A 25006-nucleotide genomic window follows, 5' to 3' on the forward strand; every position below is an offset into this window, starting at 1 on the left:
ATGTTCTGTGACCTGCTAAGGTGTGTGCAAATGAAAAGGACATAAGCAAATAATTCTTTTGCATAGTATTCATGCTGTTAGTTTCTTCCTGTTGATAGATTCTGGATCAGAAATTTTGTATATGGCTTCTGGTGTCATTGATTGTGAGAAAGAGGAGGATAAAAGGTCAGCTTCTGCTGTGAAGAAGATCAAAGGTAAGCTGTTGAAGGGTTCAAGAAGAGTTTCCATTCTAAAACACTAAGCCAACTTGGAAGCTAGTGGAGTAACTATCCTCAGTGGCTCAGTAATACTATTTTATAAAAGAATTTTGAAGACATAGTCTGGAGAAAAGAAGTCCGGAGGTGACCATGGCCTTCATATATGACAATGTTACCAACTTTTTTCCAATTCTGTATTTCAAATAAAAATTACAGTATATTTTAATGGGATTTAAATATTTCCTTATGGCCAAAATTGATTGGACACACCTGAGTCTCAACTGTGCCGCAGATGTGGAATCACCTACTTAGGAAATTCTCAGAATCCTAATTAGAATCTATTGGGTTAAAAGGATGGATCGATTAGTGATGGTCCACTCAGGAGGCAGATATTAACTAGATAACATGTTAGATCCTTTTCTGCCATTTGAGTCTGAAAATAAAGTGCTTATTCTGAACCGTTCCCAGTGAGACATCACTACAGTTGACACTCATGGGAAACATAGGCTCCCATTCCAACCAAAAACACCGATCAAGGAAAATTCATCTAATGTTTAAATTGGACAATTAAATTTGTGCTAAGTTAAAGGAACTGTAAAATTGTAGAAATGGAATCCATTCCTTCAGTTGACTGAAGAATATCTTTATATTCTACCTCACACCAAATAAGAAAAATTTTAATTAAAACTGCACCAGGATACTATTTTTTACCTGTCATGTAGACAAAGATAAAAAATTTGATTGCACACTGTTGGTAAGGTTGTTGGGGGGAAAAGAATTCTCATACACTGCTGCAGGGAATGTAAATTACTGTAATTAGTATGGAGAGGAATTTGACAATATCTACCCAAAATTTAAATGTACATATTCCATGATAAAACAATTTGGTTTCTGGGACTTTATCCTGTAGATCTAAGTACATACATACTATATGACATATATGGAAGTTTATTTACTGCAGCATTGTTTGTAACAACAAAATATTGGAAACAAGTTAACTATCAGTAGAAGACTAATTAACATATTTTGGCATATCCATGTAATGGAATACTAGTATACATCTATAAAACATATATAAGGAAACTTTTTTCTTGGAAGGATATCAAAGAACTATTTTGGGGGGGGGAAACGCCAAAGTACAAAACATTATGTATTGCATGTAAAAATTTGTGGAAAAAAAATATAAAAAAGTTTTTGTGTATATATAACATATCTCTGCAAGGCTAGACAAAAATTTGTAACATTGTCTATGAGGAGGTAAAGTAGGTTCTGGCAGGCGTGATAGGAGGGAAAACTTTCACTGGAAAACAATTTTACACTTTTTCATTTATGGACCATATGAATCTACTACCTGTTTTAATTTTTTTTTAAAGAGCTAAAATAAAATTTCCATAGGGAAAAAATTTTATAGCCCTGAAGAAAGGGGTTACCATTTTGCTCTTATTTCCATGTAAATTAAAAATATCTAATACATCCTTTAAGTATTCTGTTTCTGTTTTCTTAAAAAAAAAAGAAACAAAATCTGACTATAGCCACTGACCTTTGTCCCTGCACTGAACTAAATTCAGGACAATGGATCATGTGAAGAGGAAAATCATCATCAAGTACATTACAATACAAATAAACAAAGGGAAATTACAAAAAAGAATGGCATAAATTAAAAGTGCATCTTTTCTTCTTAGTTTGATTACATTTTATTTAGAAAGATACTGTGTTTTGGAAGGATATACTTTGTTATCAGCCTTGCATATATAATTGTTAAAAACCTGTTTGTCAGTCTATAAAGAAAAAAGCTACTAAGTTACTAATTGTTCATCCTTCTTTCATTCGGTTTCTGTAATTATACTAGTAATGTGTTTGATTTAAAAAAGCAGCAGTAGCTGCTTTTTATTTTAAAAACCCTACTGCTTGAAGGCCATTTATACAGATATTCATTTCTGTTAAGAAATCTTATATGGTTAGCTTCCTTGGGAACTTTAGCTGACCTAGTCCTGATTCTGAATGAATGGACACATTTAAAGTTTTTTAGTACAAAATTTGTCTCACATGTTAAGCACTTTGCCACTTACTAGTCCACCCGTATTGCCACCCTCACTATTCCTTCCTCTTTTACTTGTTACTGCTCCCCCTGCCCCCCAACACTGTTGATGTGTTTCCTCCTTCTTATAGGTGGAAGTCCAGCTCCTGAAAATATTTCACTCCAAGGCTCTGTGAGTGAAGAAAAAATCATGTCAAATCAGGTAAGGAAATATATGCATGTTAACAGTAAAAGTAATGATATGTCACAATGATATTTAGAACTGTACCTTTAAGTTTGCAAAGTACTCTTAAAAGCACTATTGCATTTTATCTTTTCAAAATATTATGAGGTTAATAGAATTTAGATATACTAATATTGTATAGATGAAGAAGTTGAGTCCAAACCATCCAGGGTCACTCAGTAGACTCAGGTAGGACCTCCTGACTCCACACTGATTTTTCTTTCATTCATTCATGCATTCATTCACTCATTTATTCATCAAAGGTCTGCTGGAAACAAGCTAAATATCCATCTGTAGACTACTCTTAAATAAATGAAGGCATTAATAAATAAGGCTAAACAAAACAATGATATCTATCTCAAAGATGTGTTCTAATTAATGGAAGAAACATACAATTACTCAGTAATTAGACTGGTCAGCGATATGAAAGAGAAATGGTTGGGGTGAGAGGACAGAAGAGGTGTCATGGAGGAGGTACCTCCTCCATGAGGAGGTATCGAATGTGATCATTCGAGTGAGTGATATCGAATGTTATACAGGTACATGGCAAACTGCTATAAAACATTATAAGGATGAATATTTAAATGTTTATAGAAAAAGAATTAAATTCCTTTCCTTAAAGGGAAGGCATATCGCCACTGGTATGAATTAACAATTATTTGAAGGGTAACTTACAGACTATGGGCAATTCTACGTTCCTTCAAGGGTCTTATTTATACATCAGTCCCTCTCTGTATTCTATGTGCGGAGGTGTGTGTCTGTGTGTCTCTGTGTGTGTATTATTATTGTTTTCCCCTCAGTGTATAAACATTCTTTTAGTTAGGCCTATTTGATTACAAGAAACAGAGACTCATGCAACTAACTCAGGTTAAGAGAAGGTTGTGGCATGTATACATTGGAGGTAATAAGATAGATAAAAATTTTATACTATTCTTGTCTGAAGGGAGTGGAGTAATTGGATATGTGATTTGGGATAATTCTTTGTAGTGTAAAGTATATATAAAGTGTAGTGTTGGCTAACCCACATGCCGAAAGTGGTTGCCCCTTATAAAAATTGGACAGAGGAAAATTCAAGTCCTCTAGTCTTTCCTAGCTCATCTCAAAAAATAAAAAAGAAATAAAAAAACTTTTAAAAATAATGGATTAGAAATGCTATAATAGTAATTCAGGCAAGAAGTGAAGATAGTATGAATTTAGCGATGATGGAAAAACTGAGACTAATTTGAGAGATACTTGAGGTATAGCATTCACAGTACATGATAACTGATAATCAGGGGTCTGGGAAAAGGTCAATACCCAGGTTTATGGCCTAACCTACAGAATGAATAGAATGACATGAGAGTAGGAGGGAGTTAGAAGAATTTGTGGGGTAAATTTAATTTAATTTAATTTGGGATAAATCAAGTTTCAGGTTGATATGAGGCATCATTAATTCCCTGTAAGGAGATTTTATAGATAACTATATACCCATATTCATAAGCTCACCCGTGGAACTTTCAGAAGCAGACACATATTTGTGAGTTATCAGCAAAGAACCAAGCAGGTGGATGAGATTCCCCAAGGAAGGAGGGCAGGCAGAGAGAGAGCACAGAGGGTAATGTACTCTTGATGATTCCATTGCCTAATAAGAGAAGGCAATGGTGGAGGAGGCCAAGAAGGAGCTTTGTAGTGATGGGGAGACATCAGGAGAGGGGAACCAAGGGATGAAAAAACTTCAAGAAGGAGAGGATTATAGATCGATTTGGATGCTACAGTGAGGTCACATAAGATAAAGGCTGGGGCTTTCCTGGTGGCGCAGTGGTTGAGAGTCTGCTTGCCTATGCAGAGGACACGGGTTCGTGCCCCGGTCCGGGAAGATCCCACATGCCGCGGAGCGGCTGGGCCCGTGAGCCATGGCCGCTGAGCCTGCGTGTCCAGAGCCTGTGCTCTGCAATGGGAGAAGCTACAACAGTGAGAGGCCCGTGTACTGCAAAAAAAAAAAAAAAAAAAGATAAAGGCTGAAAATTATCCATTGGATTTGGCAGTAGGGAGTTCACTGATAACTGGGGAGGGCAGTTTCCTTGGAGCGTTAGGTGCAGGGGCAGAGTAGTTCAGTGATCACAAATGGGAGATGAGGAGCTAGAAACAGCAACTGTGGACAACTCTTCCCAGAAGAAGTGTAACCACGAAGCGCAGGACAGGAAGAAAATGCCATAGCTGGAAGATGTCACAGGGTTGAGGGGGGATTAAAAAAACTTGAGTATGTAAATATTGATAAGGATGATCCAGTGTTTTACCTGTATTCTTTCATTTGTTACGGTTGTCCAAAAATTACATGACATGGTATCAAGGGCCCTACCAAGGAAATTTGTCTTGGCCTTATTTTTTATGGAAAATTTCTGAGAATGTTGAATCATGATTATCCTAAAATAATAGTATACCTATAGCTTCTCCTTTAGATTTCCCCAGGCAGTAGAGTGCAACTCTCCTATTATGGTGATTCCTGTATGGATACATTTGTAGGACAGTTGGTCAGTGACCTTAAAATATATTCAGATATAGGCTTCCTTGGTGGCGCAGTGGTTGAGAGTCCGCCTGCCGATGCAGGGGACGCGGGTTTGTGCCCCGGTCCGGGAAGATTCCACATGCTGCGGAGTGCTAGGCCCGTGAGCCATGGCCACTGAGCCTGCGCGTCCGGAGCCTGTGCCCTGCAATGGGAGAGGCCACAACAGTGAGAGGTCCGCGTACCGAAAAAAAAAAAAAATATATATATATATATATATATATATATATATATATATATTCTGGTAGAGTAAAAGTCAAACATAGCACAATCTTAACAGCTATTTTGCCATAATTTCCCCAACAATCCATCTGGAAAGCTGCGTGTGATAGTCCTAGATCACCGCGCCCCCTCTTCATCCATTCAGTCCCATCTCTCCCTCAAGCTCCAGCTTGTTCCTTGTCTGCAGAGACTTTCCATGCTTCTTAACCCATGGTGTTGCTCTCTTCCTTTTGCAAAGTGCATATTTATCTATCTCTCATTTACTTGGCAAATAATCCTAGTTTGCTTTGAAGTAACTTGTATCACGATTGCAGCTTCTCATGCACTTCTGTTCTTTACGCCTCGGCTAGATTAGAAACCCCCTTGGAGTCAGTCCACCTTTCTTCTGAATGCCGAGCACAGTTCTTTGCATACTATAGAGTGTTTTTTGAACAGGGTAGGCAGGAGAGGACAGGAAGTTGAGAAATGATTGGTTACGAAGGATTTCCACTCTGTGTTCAGCAATAAAATCTCTTTATGATTTTAGGAAGCCAAAGGGGAACCAGAAACAATAAATGAGCACAGAAAAGAATGTGTGGCAGGAGGTAAGGAATGTTCTCTTCCAACCCCCATGTGAACTTTTCTTCACTGCTGGTATGTTTTATGGATGAAATCTTTCTGAGTGAAGATATGGCATTGACAACTCTGCATCTCTAGATAAAATCAGCCAAATAGAACTGATTTTGATTCAATTTGTAGCGTTTTCAGAAGGCCATATTTATGTTGCATTGCCTGTTAAGCCCAGAGGTCTTGTAATAACTAGTGCCCTATTGTGAACTAAGAACCATGCCAATGTTGGTAGCAAATTCTAAGCTCTACTCTGAGATTTTTTTTATTGTTCCGTCTAAAAGCAAATAAGCCAGTATTTGAAGAATGAGTGCTAATATGCTTCTCTCCCCATCTCCCTTCTGTTAGGATGGAATAGTGAATAGAGTTCTGGCTTTGGAGCCACTCACTGTATGCTTGGTCACTCTCTTACTTGCTGTGACTTTGGCAAGCTATTTAACCTTGAGTCTTAATTTTTTCATCTGCAAAGTGGAAATGATGAGTAAAAAAAAAAAGAAAGTACCCTTTATGAAATATAGACTGTACTAAGCACTAGGCTAAATTCTCTATATGCATAGTTTTATTTACTTCTCCCCAATACCTGTGTGAGGTAGGTAAGCTGCAATTCAGTTTCCTAGCCTATAAACTGTAGATAAGAATGGTACCCACTACAGAAGTTTGGCTGTGAGGATTGAAGAAATTATGTAAAAAGCATTTAGAAAAGTGCCTGATAAAAGTTCCCAAAAAAGTTAGCTACTATAGAAAAATCATCCTTATTTTGTAGATGGTTTGACGAAGTTGTGACTTGTTCCAGGTCACTTAGTTTTAAGGATCAAAGTGTCGACTGAAAAAAAATGCACAACCTAAAAGTTGAGAATTATGTTTTATCCGCAGATTTACTGAGGACTTAAGCCTGGGATATAGCCTCTCAGATAGCTCTGAGGGACTGTTCCAAAGAGGTAAGGGAAGAGACAGGACATACAGGAGATTTTGCAAAACAAAACAAAACAAAAAACCACCAGGTAGTCCAACATCAAAAGATAACTGCTAATTATAAAAAAACCCAGACATCTCAAGTTAATGAATTTAGCCCTTTTCTATGGATGGGAAGATGCAAGAGTCTGGGCTTATTGAAATCATTCCTTTGATATATAGGGACAGTATCCTGCTTTTCTCCATCTTAAATCCCCTCAGGGTGCACCGCAGCTATGCAGCTATGGTGGCTGATGGCTTGATGACCACAACATCATTTGTTTACTGAATGGCAGGCCACATTCTTTGTCCACAAAAGCTAGGATTTAAACCAGATCTTTTCAACTCTATACTTAATGCTCTTAATAACTATTATTGTCTTCTTTGTGAAGTAGTCATGAAGAGTATCATTAATATGTATAAAGAGCTTTGTTCTGGGACTGGCATGTAGTAAACCTGTGATAAACGATTGATATCATGTTTATTGTTGCTGTTATTATTAGCAGTATTATTATTATTATACTATTGCTACTACTCCTAGTACTCCTAGTACTACTACTACTACTACTACTACTACTACTACCACCCCAATACCTGTGTGAGCTAGGTAAGCTGCGATTCAGTTTCCTAGCCTATAAACTGTAGATAAGAGCGGTACCCACCAGAGAAGGCTGGCTGTTGAGGATTGAAGAAATTATGTATAAAGCACTTAGAAAAGTGCCTGATAAAAGATATCATAAAAGTTGCAGGTTTGGGGCTTCTCTGGTGGCGCAGTGGTTGAGAGTCCGCCTGCCAATGCAGGGGACGCGGATTCGTGCCCCGGTCCAGGAAGATCCCACATGCCGCGGAGCGGCTGGGCCCGTGAGCCATGGCCACTGAGCCTGCGCATCCGGAGCCTGTGCTCCGCAATGGGAGAGGCCACAACAGTGAGAGGCCCGCGTACCGCAAAAAAAAAAAAAAGTTTCTGGTTTTAAATCCTTGGTCCGCAGGAAAACCAGGGTACCAGATGAAGCTATGCATTTAACCATGGAATCAAATCAAATAAACATTCAAATGCAGAAAGACCAAATTGGGCTGTTCCTTGACTCTGAGACATCTTCAGGTTTTCAAAGACTATTCACGTGCTGAAGTGTGAGCCAATAATTTCAACATGATCGTGATCCCCAAAGCGTAGCATGACATTATCTTATATTTAAGCAAATGCATTATTAGCTGGCAGTCTTCTCAGACATATTTCAGTGAACGCCTTTGTTTAGTGGAGGGAGGCCCTAACAACATTGGATTGAATGTGCCTGTAGCTGTTAAGCCTGTTTAACCAAATACTATCTTATTGTCATTTTTTTATTGTCTTTTAATAGGCGCTGCTGTTTCCTCTCTTCCTGTGAAGTCAGTAAACTTTAGACAGAGTGACAAGTAAGCTCCTCCTCATATAGCATGCTCACATGTTTTGCTTTTCTGTTGAACTATGTTTGAGTAAGTTCTTTCTCTTATCTTACAGCACTTCTGCTAATGAGAAGGAGGTGGAGGTAAGTTTCAAGCAAATGTTTTTCCTTTTAGTAAAAAAATACGTGTTTCAGACTCACTCGCCTGCAGTCCCTGCAAGCTTTTGCACAAGCTATCGTACGTTTGGTGTCTGTCTGGCTTGGCCATGACAAAGTGTAGGGAAAGCCTATGTGTGCCAGCATTACGTCACTGGGAGGAGAAAGAAATGCCTCAGTGTGATTTGGTATTAAACTGGAAATGTGACTACATCCAATGTTCCGTCCTCACCCTCACATTATTTTGACAACAGGCCGAATTTCTCAGGTTATCTTTGGGATTTAAATGCGACTGGTTCACCTTGGAGAAAAGAGTGAAGCTTGAAGAAAGATCCCGTGACTTGGCAGAAGAAAATTTGAAGAAAGAAATTACTAACTGTTTAAAACTGTTAGAGGTGAGACTCCTAACATGTGGGGACTACACGTTCGATTGTATGATTAATACAGTTTTCAAAATTACATAAGAGTTTACTTGTATGACTAAAACCAACACTAGGTACCAAGCCCTGCCTGACTCAAATGTGAATTAATAGGAGGTAAGAATTCAGGATCAGGCTAAGATAAAAGGTTCACCAATAGAAGGGTATAAGCAATAAAACAAATAAATGTCATTTAACGTAGTTATGTGAATCTTCTGCCATCTCTCTGTATCTTCAAACAGATTTCAGGCAGAAGAGTAATTATGCAGAAAACTGAGCAGCAGGAGATAATATCAATGTTAAGCTTCAAGGAAGAGAATCAAAAGACGATTTCCATTTAATTAACTGAAAAAAGAGAATGGTGACATTTCAATCTTGTCAGATAATGGGCAAACCTTCTGGAAGGTACACAGAAGTGTAACAACTACTATTATTCTTCTATTTTGTGAAGTCACCATAAATATATGGATGGGTGGAAAATTAAGGGGGCTAATTTTGGAAAAAGAAAGTAAAAATGTAGAAACCAGATTCTGTTTTTCACTGTGGTTAAAAAAGCACATAATGTAAAATTTGCCATATTAACCGTCTTAAATGTACATCAGTAGTGTTGAGTATATTCACGTTGTTGTGAGATAAATCTTCAGAACTTTTTCATCTTGCTTACTGAAACTCTATAGCCATTAAACTATTCCCCTTTTGCCCTCTCTCAGCCCCTGGTAATCACCATTCTACTTTCTGTTTCTATGAATTTGACTACTTTAGATAGCTCACGTAAATGGAATCATATAGTATTTGTCTTTTTGTAACTGGCTTATTTCACTTAGCATAATGTCTTCAAATTCATCCATGTTGTAGCATGTGGCAGGCTTTCCGTCCTTTAAGGCTGAATGAAATATTCCATTGTATGTATATACCACATTTTGTTTATCCATTCACTTATTGATGGACATTTGAGTTACTTCCACCTCTTGGCTATTGTGGACATTGAACATTGTTGCTATGAACATGGGTGTGCAAATATCTCTTCAAGACCCTGCTTTCAATTCTTTTAGAAATATGCCCAGATGTTGGATTTCCAGATCATATGGAGTTCTATTTTAAGTTTCTGAGGAACCACTGTACTGTTTCGCACAGTGGTGTTACCATTTTACAATCCTACTAACAGTGCACCAAGGTTCCAATTTCTCTACATCCTGGCCAACATGTTATTTTCTGTTTTCTTTTTTTTTTAATTAATTAATTTATTTTTGGCTGCATTGGGTATTCGTTGCTGCGTGCAGGCTTTCTCTAGTTGCAGTGAGCGGGGGCTACTCTTTGTTGCGGTGCACCAGCTTCTCATTGTGGTGGCTTTTCTTTGTTGCGGAGCATGGGCTCTAGGCACGCGGGCTTCAGTAGTTGCAGCACGTGGGCTCAGTAGTTGTGGCTCGTGGGCTCTAGAGCACAGGCTCAGTCGTTGTGGCACACGGGCTTAGTTGCTCTGTGGCATGTGGGATCTTCCCGGACCAGCGCTCGAACCTGTGTCCCCTGCATTGGCAGGCGGATTCTTAACCACTGTGCCACCAGGGAAGTCCCTATTTTCTGTTTTCTGATAGTAGCCATTTAATAGGTGCAATGTGGTATCTCACTGTGGTTTTGATTTGCATTTCTCTGATGATTAGTATTGTTGAGCATCTTTTCATATGCTTATTGGCCATTTGTATATCATCTTTGGAAAATGTCTAAGTCCTTTGCCAATTTTAAAATAGGATATATGATTTGCAAATATTTTCTCCCATTCCATAGGTTGCCTTTTCATTCTGTTTATTATGTCCTTTGATGCACAAGTCTGTAAGTTTAATGTAGTGCTATTTGTCTATTTTTGTTTTTGTAACCTATGCTTTTGGTGCCATATTCAAGAAAGCATTGCCAAATACAATGTCATGAAGATTTCCCCCTATGTTTTCTTCTAGAGGTCCTACATTTAGGTCTTTAATCCATTTTTAGTTGATTTTTGTATATGGTGTAAAATAAGAGCCCAACTTTACTCTTTTGCAGTTTTCCAACATCATTTGTTAAAGAGACTATCCTTTCCCCATTTTGTAGTCTTGGCACCCTTGTCAAAGATCATTTGACCATATATGTATAAGTTTATTTCTGGGCATGCTATTCTGTTCTACTGGTCTGTCTTTATGCCAGAACCATACTGTTTTGGTTACTGTATCTTTGTAATGTGTTTTGAAGCCAAGACATGGGATACCTTTAGCTTTGTACTTCTTTTGCAAAATTGTTTGGCTCTTCGGGTCCTTTGAGATTCCATAAATTCCATTTCTGCAAAAAATGCCTTTGGGATTTTGATAGAGATTACATTGAATCTGTAGATTGATTTGAATAGTATGGAAATCTTAACAAAATTAAATCTTCCAGTCCATGAACACAGGATGCCTTCCCCTTTGTGTCTTCTTTCATTTTTTCAGCAATGTTTTGTAGTTTTCAGTGTACAAGGCTTTCATCTCCTTGGTTAGGTTTATTCTCAACTATTTTATTTTTTTGGATGCTATTGTAAGTGGAATTATTTTCTTAATTTCCTTCTTAGATGGTTCATTGGTAGTGCATAGAAATGCAATTTATTTTTGTGTGTTGATTTTGTATCCTACAACTTTGCTGAATTTGTTTATTAGTTCTAACAGTCTTTTTGTGGAATCTTTAGGGGTCTCTTTATGTAAGATCATGTCATCTGTGAACAAAGATAATTTTACTTCATTCTTTCCAATATGGATTTTTTGAATATATTTTTTTACTTGCCTAACTGCTCTGGATAGGACTTCCAGTACTAAGTTGCACAGAAGTAGTGAGAGTAGGCATCCTTGCCTTGTTTCTGATCTTAGAGGAAAAGCTTTCAGTCTTTCACCGTTGAGTATGATTTTAGCTGTGGGTGTTCATATATGGCCTTTATTATGTTGAGGTAGTTTCCTTGTACTTCTGTTTTTTTGAATATTTTTATCATGAAAGGTGTTGAATCTTGTCAAATGCTTTTCTTATCAATTTAGATGATCATGGGATATTTATCCTTCATTCTGTTAATGTGATGTATTGCACTGATTGATTTTCATATGTTGAACCATCCTTGCATTCCAGGAATAAATCTCACTTGGTCATGGTGTATAATTCTTTTAATGTGCTATTGAATTCAATTTGCTAGTATTTTGTTGAGGATTTTTACATCACTATTCATAATGGATATTGGTCTGTAGTTTTCCTGTAATGTTGTTGTCTGGCTTTGGTATCAGGGTAATTCTGGCCTCAGAGAATGAACTTGGAAGTGTTCCCTCCTCTTCAATTTTTTGCAAGAATTTCAGGAGGATTGGTATTCTCTTCTTTAGCTGTTTGATAGAATTCTCCAGTGAAGCCATCTGGAACTGGACTTTTCATCTTTGGGAGATTTTTTTTTTTAATATAACTGCTTCAATCTCCTTACTAATTATTGGTCTACTCAAATTTTCTATTTCTTCATGATTAAGTTTTGGTAAGCCATATTCTGTTTGACTAACAACTAATATATGCTCTTCTCTTTCTAACTAATGGTGGTTATTTAAACTGCAGTAAGAAACTGTATGTCTGACAATTGTCATTCCAGTTGTTTAGCAACTTTCCAGTTGCAACTCATACATATCTGCCTGTTTCAAAAGTGGCTGCTATTCATTGAGCATCTACTGTGTGACAAGCAATTGGCATCTATTACCTCTCATGTCACAATATTCCTGGAAAGATGATGCAGTTGTCTCCATCTGACAGATGAGAAAAAAGCAAATCAGAAAGCTTGATATTATAACATTTGTAGAATTAAGATGCAATTTACAGTCAATGATGCCTTATGGTTTTATTGGCAGCACTTTTCCTTTCTGATGCTATACAAAATTTATGGTATTTTAGACATGGGCAAGTATTAGAAATTTGCTCATGATTACACAGCTAATGAGCAATGGCTTGTTGGTTTCCAAATATGCTGTTCTCTTAATTCTTTCTCCACCCCAGTGAAACAGATGGGCTTCCATCAGGAAAGCCATCATCTTGGTTCAAGGGCACAGGTTTGAGATAAATATTCATAAGGCAATGAAGGCGTAATGGCCTAACCAGCCCAATCTCACCTTGTCATCAATGGAAGAGCAAATATAGTAATCAGAGTCATATCTAATTCGAGTATATTTTTATTACTTTTCTTAAAAGTTCAAACTATGCTCTTCATGTAGTGCATTCAATTCATTTATAGGCTTAATTTCTTTACCATTGCCAATTAATTCATCCCATCCTATTAATTGTAGAAGAAAGATATAAACACACATGAAGGAGTAGCAAATTTGGGAAGTAAAGAAGGAAGGGATCAAAAATAGTATAAAAGGCTTTGTGAATACCTGCATAGGTCTACCTCATAACCAACAAAGGTATTAATATTTCAGTATCATTCATTATTGGTCTTTGCTGCTGCTTTTCACCTTCCACAAAGATAATAGATTCATCTGCATTTACAATATAGTCAGTGTTAGAATCACTTGCTGAATACTTGGGTTGGATACTTTTTAATACTTTACTTTCTGTGCAGTCTTTAACACCTCTTTGTGAAGATGATGGCCAAGCTCAGGAAATCATTAAGAAGCTGGAGAAGAGTATAACATTCCTCAGTCAGTGCACAGCACGAGTGGCCAGTAGGGCTGAGATGTTGGGAGCCATTAATCAGGTAATTTGTTTCCCTTTCTCCAGTTACAATGAAATTACTAAAAATGGATTACATTTCTAGGAAAAAACTATATTTGATCATTTCAGAATGTTCTTGATATTTTCCTGCTTTAAACAATGCTACAATAAATATCCTTGTTTATGCATCTTTGCACACTTATTCATAGAGAAGTAGATTTTCAAAATTTTCTTTGTGGGAAAATCTGGGGAGACTTTAAATTTTTGAATCTCTACCTAAACAAACATGTTAAAATATATTTTCCTAAGAAGGAGACATTTCACTGTGATGATAGTTTTAGTCTGAACATTTGTTATACACTTCTAATATTCTAGTTTCTTTTTAACCCCTCGCCCGGTAGTAATATTCTTTGTTTTATTTTTATTAAAGTTACGTATGTGCATAGCTTTTTTTAAAAAAGTCAAGTAGTTCTCAAAGCCTTCTTGTCCCATTTCCCATGTTCCAGAGCAACAATTTTCAACTCTTTTGGTTTGTTTTTTATTAATATTCATATCTCCAAATAATATGCTTATACTGTCACTAAGTGATTTATTTTCAGTTTTAGATATTTATTGGTTTCCTACTACAAAGATGAATATTTATTTATCAATCTTTCCCCCTCACACCTTTTCACTGTCTTTCACCTTATTGTTGATCTCTCTTCTTTCCTAACCAATCTTAAATTCCATGGTCAAAAACAACATTAGCCCCCTTGCATGAAACCTCAACACTTTTCCTTCTCTTGTTTTCTTGTAATCATTAGGAAAATCTACAACCTTGTTTTAAATCCATTTCTCCACCTGATTATACCTGCATAGCTGGAAAACCTCACACCTCTATGCTGACTGAGTTCTTTTGAAATTCATCACAAACCTCAAGTGGTCCTTGGGGCTTCCCATCTTTCACACTTTCTCCTCAAATCACCATCATGTCCTCCCCTCTCTCTCTGTCAAATAATGACTTTGCTTCTTAACTCAGTAAGAAAGTTGAGGCAATCAGAAGGGACCTGCCAAAAGCTCTGAACCTACAAGCACCTAAACCCTTGACATTGCCTTCCTTCCTGGTACGAAAGATGAGTTGTCTCTCATCCTATCCATGGCTAACCATCCCACCTGATAAGATCTCATCCCTTCTAAATTACTCAGAATCTTGGGCCCCAATTCCCCTTGCATTCTTCCATCTCCAGTTTTTCCCCACGCTACTGAATCATTCCCATCAACACACAAATACGTTGTTTTTAAGACAGGAAAAATAATGCAAAACAAACACAAACAAAAAAATCTTTCACTCTTCTTTGGCTACCACCCTGTTTCTCTGTTCCCATTTTTAGCAAATCTCCTCAACAGAATTGTGCTGTTTCCAATTTCTCTCCTCCCAGTCTCTCTGAAACATATTCTAGTCAGCCTTAACCTACTCATTTTCCTTAACCTGTCTGCTACATTCAACATGGCTGAGCTCTTCCTCTTCCTGGAAACACTCTCCTCACTTGGTTTCCAGGTACCACAGTCCCCTGGTCCTTCTCTCTACATCATGGGGCAATCCCTTCCAGACTCCTTTATGGGTCCCACCCTTTCTCCCAGCCCTCTTAATCTTGATGGGCCCCAGGGCTTCACCTATGCATGTCTGATTTCCATTGTCACTCAATCCCCATACTATCCCATGTAGTCAACTGATGACTCCCCAATTCACACACTTATCCCAAACCTCTGCCATGAATCTGCTACTGTTGATGTAGCTTGGAAGTTTGATAAACAATTGAAGCTTAACACATCCCAAAATAAACTTCTGACAGTCCCTCCAGAAACTGTTCCACACATAGTCTCCTTACCTCAGTAAAGGACAACTCTGTCCTTCCAGTTGCTGGGGATGGAAAACCTTGGGGGTAATTCTCAACACCTTTCTCTCACACTCCACATCTAATCCTATGGACAATCCCATTTACTTTACCATCAGAACATGTCTGGAATTTAACCACTCATTTCCCTCTCCACAGCTACCACCTTAATCTAAGCCACCATTCTATTTTTTTCCCAGATTACTACAATATCTTCCTACATGGTCTTCTTGTCTCCATCTAAATCCAATCCCCACCCCACCCCCATAGTTGCTTCTCAATAAAACAGCCAGAATAATCCTTTTAAAACTTAAGCCAGATCATGTTAGGTTTTTTTTTTTTTTCATGTTACTTATTGGTTCAAAGCCCTCCAGTGGCTCCTCATTTTTTTCAGAATAAAAGCCAAAGTCCTTATGATGGCTTAGAAAGATCTACATGATTCCCCTGCCTTCTTACCCCTTGGACTTTATTTTCTGTGACTGTCTTCCTGGGTTATTGCACGCCAGCCACATGGGACTCATTTCTGTTCATCATGCTGCCAACTCAGGCCCCCAGTCCAAGCTGTTCCTTATGCCTAGAATATTTTCCCTCCAGGTGTCCACATGACTTAGCCCTCACCTTCTCCAAGTCTTGTCCAAATGTCACCTTCATAGAATAGCGCAGCTGACCACCTGAGCTCCCTTGTAAAATTTCAATGCCTTCCACCGCAGAGCTTCTCATCCTCCCTTTCCCTGTCTTTTTTCATAATGCTGATCACATTTTAGCATACTATTATGTTTTACTGACGTCTTATTTGTTGTCTGTCTCCTCCCACTAGAATATAAGCTCCATGAAGGCAGGAATATGTGTCTGTATGGCTCACTGCTTGTCTCCTCAATGCCTAAAATGTGCATAGCAGGTACTCAAAAAGTTTTTGTTAAATGAGGGAGTATATGACACCAAAAGCAAAAGCAATGGCAAAAGAATAGATAAATTGGACTTCCTGAAAATTAAAAACTTTTGTGTATCAAAGGACATTATTAAGAAAGTGAAAAGATAATCTACAGAATGGAAGAAAATATTTGAAGATCATATATCTGATAAGGGTCTAGTATCCAGAATATATAAAGAACGCTTGCAGCTTGACAGAAAGAGAAACAACCCAATTAAAAAAATGCAAATAAGACTTGAATAGGCATTTCCCTAAAGAAGATATACAAATGGCCAATAAGCACGTGAAAAGATGCTTAATTATTAGGGAAATGAAAATCAAAACCATAATGATATACCTCTTCACACCCACTAGGATAGCTATAATAATAGAAAAAGAAAGGAAGGAAGAAAGAAAATAACTAGTGTTGACAAGGGTATGGGAAATTGCAATATTATTATTGTATTATTACTATATTATTTAGCCATGAAAAGGAATGAAGTGTTGATACATGCTACAATGTAGATGAATCTGGAAAAATTTATGCAAACTATAGGTGCTAGACACAAAGGTCACATATTGTATAATTCTATTTATATATAGTATCTAGAATGGGTAAATCTTTAGAGAAAGGTAGAAGATTGGTGTTTGCTAGGTTCTGGTGGGGGTGGTGAGTGGGGAGTAATTGCTTAGTGGGTAAGGGGTTTTACTTTGGGGTGATAAAAATGTTTTGGAACTAGATAGAAGTGGTGGTTGCACAACATTGTGAATGTACTTAATGTCACTGAATTGTTCACTTTAAAATAGTAAATTTTATATTGTGAATTACACATCAATATAAACAAAAGAAAAAATACAATGAATGTATTTTGTCAGGTTCCAATTCGAACAAAACTGTAAATAGATGTTTTTGAGACAATTGGGGAAATTTGAATATGGATTAGATGATAAGATGTTTCTGTTAATGTTGTTAGACGTGATCATGGCATTGTGGTTATTTAAGACAATACACTCCTATTTTGTTTTTTTTTTAGATAGTTACTGAAATGTTTATGAGTAAAACAACATGATGTCCATCACCTGTACTTAAAAAGAAATAGCATTCAAAACTTGAGATGAAACTCATATAGCAAAATGTTGGTGGTTCTTGAAACTGGTTAATAGATATGTGTGGGCTTATTGTCTACTTTTTGTGTCTGTTGAAATTGTAATAAAAATTTTTTTAATTAAAAGAAGTGGATGAATAATATTAGATCTATATTATCTGTAAACATTATTATGCCCGTGTAAATTCTATTCATAGCAGAGACAGTAGTCTGTTATGATGATGTCTTTTCCTTCTTTGCACAATGTTCATGTTCTTCATGGAGTTAATCATTTTCCTTTGCCATGATTGTTATGCTTAATTTTCTATTTACTTATCTCTAATTTATTCTCAGCCTCTCCCAGGGAGTCTAGATCTCACAATACATTCAAACTCATCAGGTATTCTGTCAATTTCTTCACTGAGATGTTGCTTCCAGAGATTTTTGACCTGTCAATCTCAACTGACTGTTCTTCAGGCTCACCACAAAAGTCTTAGGAATTCTTAAATAAAGATTTCTTTCACTTCTTTCTTGAGTTGAATCCCATTTCCTGAATCCCATACCTCCTTCTTTGCTGGTTTACTTTTTTATTTTGGTGGAACATCTCATGCATTTTTCTGAGGGAAAGAATGCCTGGGAGGTAAACTTTTAAAAATGTTATATAACTGAAAATGGCTTTATTCTTTATGTCTTTATGGTAGCTGGGTGAAGGATTCTAGGTTAGAAATCATTTCCTTCATAACTTTTCATCTTCTTAGCTTCTGGAGTTGCTATCAAACTTTGATGCCATTCTGACCCTTGAACTTTTGTTTATAACTCCTTTTTACTTTCCAGAAGCTTTTAGGATATTCTCTTACCCCTAGTGTCCTTCCTTGGCATGGGTTTATTTTCAACAACTGTTTTAGGTCCTAAGCTGGAAAGTTATTTCTTGAGTTCAGAGATTTTCTTGAACTGTTTCCTTTTCTACATTTGATGGAATTTTTCTACATTTTCTATACTTCTTGAATTCCTTTCTCCTGAACTGGTCCTTTCTTGTCTGTTTTCTAAATTTTTGTCTTTTTGCTTTAGTTTCAGAGAAATTTCCTTAACTTTATCTTGAAACTCTTCTCTTAAGTTATGTATTTTTTATCATATTTTTAATTTCCAGACTTTAAAAATTCTCAGAATGTTGCTTTTTAATATCTTGTTCTTATTTCATAGATACAATACTTATTATTACTTTTCTGAAGATATTGATAGTTTCATTGAAATTTTAGTTTTTTTCTTTTTCTTTTTTTTTTTTCTTTTGTTTTGATTTTCTTTTCTCAGGCTAGAGGCTTTCCTCTGACTAGTGATGATCCACTATACAGCTGACTGGGAGCTCTGTATATGTTGGGTGGGGAAGTTTCTTGTTGGCTCTGAGCTTCACACAAGCTAGGTTGTGTGGGATACTCTTAACGTTGGTAGTTTTTTTTTTTAACGTTGGTAGTTTTAAGACTGTCATCTTGCAATGTTAGATTCCTCAGAGAAAAGTCTTCCAACTGCCAGTCTTGAGAGTATAAGCTTGGCTACAAGTGTTTGATAGTTGGAAGAATAAGGCTCCATATCTCTAGATTCAATATATATATATATATAGCCTTTTGCTTAAATCTATTCTTTTCTGTATGATCCACTCACCATCAACTATTTGTTACTGCTCAATCCACAGACACTTTGGTTAACTCTCTCTAGATAGCCAGCTTTTGTAGTCTTTCACCAAAGTGGTAGAGGGGCTCAGCTGACCTGAGTAAGGGAGGGGATCTGTGGATCTAATCACTTTTTACACAGATTTTCAACCATTTCTTCTGTTCTATCTTCAAACTTAATTCGAAAGGCACCACTAATTCCTGAGCATTTGTAGCTTTCTGTGGTATAACCCAGGTGGCTTCTAGGCTTTTCTTACTGATTTTTTTAGGGTTCAGCTTTTCAGATCTTAGTCATTTACCACTGGTCCTTCTACTTGGCAGGTGTTCAAAAATGTGTTATATCCTCTTCCATTCTATTTACCCTTGTCTACTCATGCCTTAGAAAAATCCCTTGTCATTTTTGTAGGATTTAAGGATGGAGTAAAGATAAGTGCACGTGTCTAATTCACTGTCTTTTAACTGGGTATCAAGAACAGTGTTTTCAATGTAAATTTGTTCTTTTTTTTTTCCTGCTAGGAAAGCCGGGTTAGTAAAGCCGTCGAAGTGATGATTCAGCATGTAGAAAATCTGAAGAGAATGTATGCCAAAGAACACGCTGAATTAGAAGAACTAAAACAGGTTCTTTTGCAAAATGAAAGGACTTTTAACCCTCTGGAAGATGAAGGTAATAAAAGTTTAAGATAATTGTATCAGTTATGTTTTTCTAACTTTCTTCTTTTTCATTCTCTCTCTTACTAATTCTTATTATTTAATGTCTTTAGCATAAGACCCTTATGTTAAGATTATATTAGAAGGATATGATATATAGAATATAAGAAATAACTCATTCCTGTTATTTATATAGCCCAGAGTAAGATGTCTGTTAGAAAACAAATTAGGAGACAAGATGGATTTTACGGTAGACACCAAGATTTCATTAAAATGATGACATGAGAGAATATAACTAATCCAACTCATTGAGTTCACCCCAGTGTTGTCTTACTTAGGATATGTTAGAATTGGCTTTCTCCACACATAAAGCAAGGCACAATAGCATAAATGAACCACTCTTATCAACAATGGTTTTGTATCCCTCGAACAAGGAAGGACTGTGACAGAGTAAGCTGATCAATAGATTGGAAAATAGGGAGACATCTGAGACGATGGAGAATATCTTAACAGAAGGCTTATATAAATCTTATAGTTTTATTTTAAATAGACAGTATGAATGTTTATAGGCAGGATTTTCATTTTAATGATCTGTTTCCTCTTCTTGAAAAGTAATAATATTTGATGATCTTCTGATCTGTAATTTTGGACTCATTGATTCAGCAGACATTCATTTAGTGCCCCCTCTGTGCTAGGCAGGCATTGTGGACATTGGCAGTGACATAGAGGACTGTATTCCATTGGTTCAGATTACTAATGTTATGAATCACCAAATAAATGATAATCAGATATTTATATTGCTCAGTAGTCTCTAGGGTCTTAAATAAATACTTTCTAACCATTGCTTTTCTTTGTAAAGAATTAAGACCATTGCGTTAAATTGCACATGTAATTCCAAAAATCCACAAATGTGTTTTCCCTTTCAGGTGACTGCCAAATTAAGAAACGTTCAGCTTCTCTAAACTCTAAGGTAACAAAGTCTATCAAATGTTATAGCTGAGATGGTTTTAAAATATTACTTGAAGCAACATGGCTTTAAATGTAAATCATAAAACAACAGTGATTTTAATTCATATATATGTTATGTATGTATACGTGTGTGTTTATGTTTATATATGTACACTTCTGTACTTCTTGCAATATTTGTATATCAATTAAGTTTGCCTGGCAGCGAGAGGAAAGCCAGTATAACGATAGTTTCTCTCTCATGTGAAACCAAAGTTGGGAATAAGCAGTCCAACAATGGCAGAGCAGCTTCACAAAATCCCCGTCCCCGTCTCTCTTGCCAAGTCATCAACCTCAGCGCTTTGCTTCCATCTCATAGTCTAAGATAGCTTTGTCATTTCTGTACCAAGTCCTGGGCATTATGTTGAGTCATGCTCCAAGAAAAAGGAAGAAGCGAGAACAGGCGTTCCTCTACCTCTGAAGACACTTCCTAGAAGTCCCAGATAACATTTCCCTTTTCATTCTTTGCTGGAAATAAGATGAAAACAGCTTTTATTCTGGAGGCTGTATGCCTAACTAAAAATTAGTGGGGTTTGTTACTAAGTAGAAGTAGAAAACAGGATATTGAAAGTCAACCAGCAGTTTTTGTCAGTTTGAAAATCAAGATTTCACTGAATTTTTGAGTAAAGGACTTTAAAATCATTCCATCCAAATCTTTTTCACAGATGAGGAAATTAACTTTCACAGAAGTTAAGTGATTAGTTATGACCCTGTAGTGATAGAATCATGATTAGAACCCAGGTTTTTGGACCACAATTTGATATTTTTGATGTTCAACTAACCTATAAAATTAAATTAGGAATGGTGGTTTAAGAAAGTAATTCACATAAAACTTCCTCAGTTTATTTCCTGAAGTTCTACTTATTTAAATGTGAAGAGTCACAAAATATAACATTCTCCTCTACAAATCTCAAGGCTGAGGTATAAACACATCCGTTCATTATAATGTCATACTCATCCTTAAATGTATTAAATGGAAAAAATGAAACCATGAAAAAAAATCCCTAAATAGGTGTGTATTTATCTCCTCTTGAGTTGGGGAAAACCTTTCCAAGCATAAAAGAAATGGTAGCAAAAGAGGGGAAGAGATGAGGGACTTCCCTGGCGGTCCAGTATTTAAGATTCCACGCTTCCATTGCAGGCGGCATGGGTTCAATCCCTGGTCAGAGAACTAAGATCCTGCATGCCACACAATGTGGCCCAAAACAAAACAAAACAAAACAAGACCAAAGATTAAAAAAAAGAGATGAAAAGATTTGGCTACATTAACAATAAATAAATTCTGCCAAGGGCTTCCCTGGTGGCACAGTGGTTGAGAGTCCGCCTGCCGATGCAGGGGACACGGGTTTGTGCCCCGGTCTGGGAAGATCCCACATGCCGCGGAGCGGCTGGGCCCGTGTGTCATGGACGCTGAGCCTGCGCGTCCGGAGCCTGTGCTCCACAGCAGGAGAGGCCACAGCAGTGAGAGGCCCGCGTACCGAAAAAAAAAAAAAAAATTCTGCCAAGAAATATCATTAACAAAATTAATATAGGCAAAAATCATAAACAGGTGGTTCTCGGAGCAGATACATACAGGGTTATTTGGCATAGAAAAACAGTGTTCAGGGTTACTGGAAACCTAAACAGAAAGCTTTATATTCCTTACTTGATTGGCAAAAATTGTCCATTGTTGGAGAAGGTAGACTATAAATTGGCAGCATATTTCTGGAAGGCAATCTGGCCATAACAAAATCCTTGAAAATATGTCTCCTGTTTAACTCATCCGTGGTCAAGTACATGGATGTGTACATTCAAGAATACCCATCAGTGTTTCATACAAGGATAAAACATTGAGAATTTTCTAAGTGTACATTTTCCCCCTTTGGGTAGCCATCTTCTCTTCGAAGAGTGACCATTGCCTCTTTGCCCAGAAATATTGGAAATGCAGGAATGGTAAGCAAATCCCTAAGTGTTCTTAGTCAAAAGCAAATTTATTTTCATATGACAGAAATATAAATTTACTTCACTAAATTCATATTTTATTATTTCCTTAACATCTGAACTTTAAAGGTGGCTGGGATGGAAAATAATGACCGATTCAGTAGGAGGTCAAGCAGTTGGTAAGTGTAATTTTATGGTGGTTCTTTGGGAACCTTACTGTTTTATAACTGGGCTAAAGTAAATGTTTGAAATAAGTGATATAGTAACATTTGATTTGTATGGAGTATATGCAGAATAATTATAAAAATTGGCATATGTTCATGAAATTATTTCTTATGAAATAAGCATTACATGAATATGCCAAGGAAAAAATAAGAATGTATCATTTTTGTATTGATTTAGGTAGTGGGAAATAAATTGGTAGTGGCTACAGAAGTATTTGATTTGACAAGTGGCTATAATCATCTTTATTTAGGCGTATTTTGGGGTCAAAGCAGAGTGAACATCGTCCCTCATTACATCGATTTATTAGCACCTATTCCTGGGCAGATGCTGAAGAAGAAAAATGTGAACTAAAGTAGGTGAAGCTTGATGTGTTTATTAACCTGATGTGCCGGGCATACATAGTGGGGATCACTTTTATTCTGTGGAGATGAGGTCAATGCTGCATCATCAAAAAGATCCTTCATTGTTTAAGAATTTTGTGAACTATAAATACTATATAAATGTTACTTGCTAATACATTCACTCTCATAGCACTCAGTACTTCAAGGTTTGAGCTCTTAAGTTAGAAAAGAACCTGGAATTTGCCAGATATGTGAAGAGAATTTTTTTCCTGTATAGGTTTCTTGTCATCAGGGGGAAAGGTCAATAAAGAGCCCCAGAAATAAAATTTTCATCTACTTAGATGAATTATTTACAACATATAATGTAATATGTAATATATGCGCATTATATATACATGTCTTCCCTTTAAGTAAATGAAGACTAGGGGAAACATAAAACTCTACATTGCTATCTCTATATCTAGCAAGTTAAACAAATAAAATATACTTCTATAATGAAAGGTAGAGGGCAAGAGGGATGGACAAGAAGAAATGCTGCCTCTAAATCCTTGGGTGACATTGGACAAATTGCTTAACCTTATTTGGTCTCAGTTTCCTCGTCTGTAGAGATCTTAATGAAATGATTTTACGTTGATTTTATAACATGTTCATTGCGTGCCTGTTATGTGAGACACACTATGCTCAAGCTTAAGAGATATAAAGATGAAAAAGACATAGTTCCTACACTCAAAGCCTTTATTTTTTCTTTAAATAATCCTGGGAGTCTAATTGCATGTATTGAACTCTTTTTAGATTTAGAGTTAACATAGTGGATATTTTCTGATTTGGGTTAAAAAAATTAAGAGTTTCCTTGAAAAGATTATAATCTATTTTTAAATTTTTGTCAGTATGGTATGATTTCTACTGAGAAGTTTTCGCAAACGAAAGACTGAAACCTTGAGAATCCTATAAGAATTCTAGCTTTGGGGCTTTGTTGCCTTTAAAAACCAAACTAAAATCTATCACATGCATTCCCTATAGGTGTTTGACTAAAAAACAAAACCAAAAACTTTGAGACACAATTCGCTTTGGCAATTGTGAGGGGATTGTAAGTTTGGGATTTCAAAATTCAAATCCAACTAGGGACTCATCAGTGAACACGAAACATGGAACATGAACAATGAAACAAGTTTTGTTCAGGTAAAGGACCCCTCTTTAGATAATATGATTTTATTTAAATACAGTCAACCCATTTGCTACTTCCCAGCTCACTGACCACTAATAGTTTATTTTAGGTAGTTTTATACCAAACATATCTTCATAAACATGTTTAAAAGTATTAAGATTTTTTAGAGAAAGAAGAAATGACACTTTGACGTTATTCCACTTTAGCACTGCTCAAAAAACGTACAGAAAAAAGAGTAAAATCAATTGTTAATGAGAAAAATTTTATGATACGTTGAATGAAGAATACAGAGGGAGAAATATAGCATCCACATTTGCTTTTTAAAGTGTAGTTACTAATACACACACAGACACACACACACGCACATGCTGAGAAGGAAAATCACAGTAACAACACTGGTTAATTATGAGTGGTGAGAATTGACTAACTTACACATGTTCTTTGTAAATCTCCCCTTTTTATTTGTTCTTTGACTAGCATCCCAACTTTCTACAACAAACATTTGCTATTTTTCTAAATACAGAAAGTTACTTTAAAAAATTAAATTCCTGGGCTCCCCTGGTGGCACAGTGGTTGAGAGTCCGCCTGCCGATGCAGGGGACACGGGTTCGTGCCCCGGTCCGGGAAGATCCCACATGCCATGGAGCGGCTGGGCCCGTGAGCCATAGCCGCTGAGCCTGCGCGTCCGGAGCCTGTGCTCTGCAACGGGAGAGGCCACAACAGTGAGAGGCCCGCGTAACACACACACACACACACACAAAATTA

General features: G+C 36.8%; 1 protein-coding gene across 1 annotated transcript in view; it reads left to right on the forward strand.

Annotated features, from left to right (window-relative positions):
- Positions 1-25006, forward strand: part of IRAG2 (inositol 1,4,5-triphosphate receptor associated 2) — a 54915-nt gene that overhangs the window by 28253 nt on the left and 1656 nt on the right. Inside the window, exons 9-20 of the mRNA XM_081248305.1 lie at positions 99-194; positions 2367-2437; positions 5749-5806; positions 8138-8192; positions 8278-8305; positions 8572-8712; positions 13313-13447; positions 19454-19601; positions 20512-20555; positions 22460-22522; positions 22640-22689; positions 22986-23087. Coding sequence (XP_081104431.1) covers positions 99-194; positions 2367-2437; positions 5749-5806; positions 8138-8192; positions 8278-8305; positions 8572-8712; positions 13313-13447; positions 19454-19601; positions 20512-20555; positions 22460-22522; positions 22640-22689; positions 22986-23087 — 991 coding nt within the window. The remainder of the gene's footprint in view (positions 1-98; positions 195-2366; positions 2438-5748; positions 5807-8137; positions 8193-8277; positions 8306-8571; positions 8713-13312; positions 13448-19453; positions 19602-20511; positions 20556-22459; positions 22523-22639; positions 22690-22985; positions 23088-25006) is intronic.

This window comes from Mesoplodon bidens (assembly GCF_964165515.1).
Source record: "Mesoplodon bidens genome assembly, chromosome: 11".
NCBI classification, from domain to species: Eukaryota; Metazoa; Chordata; class Mammalia; order Artiodactyla; family Ziphiidae; genus Mesoplodon; species Mesoplodon bidens.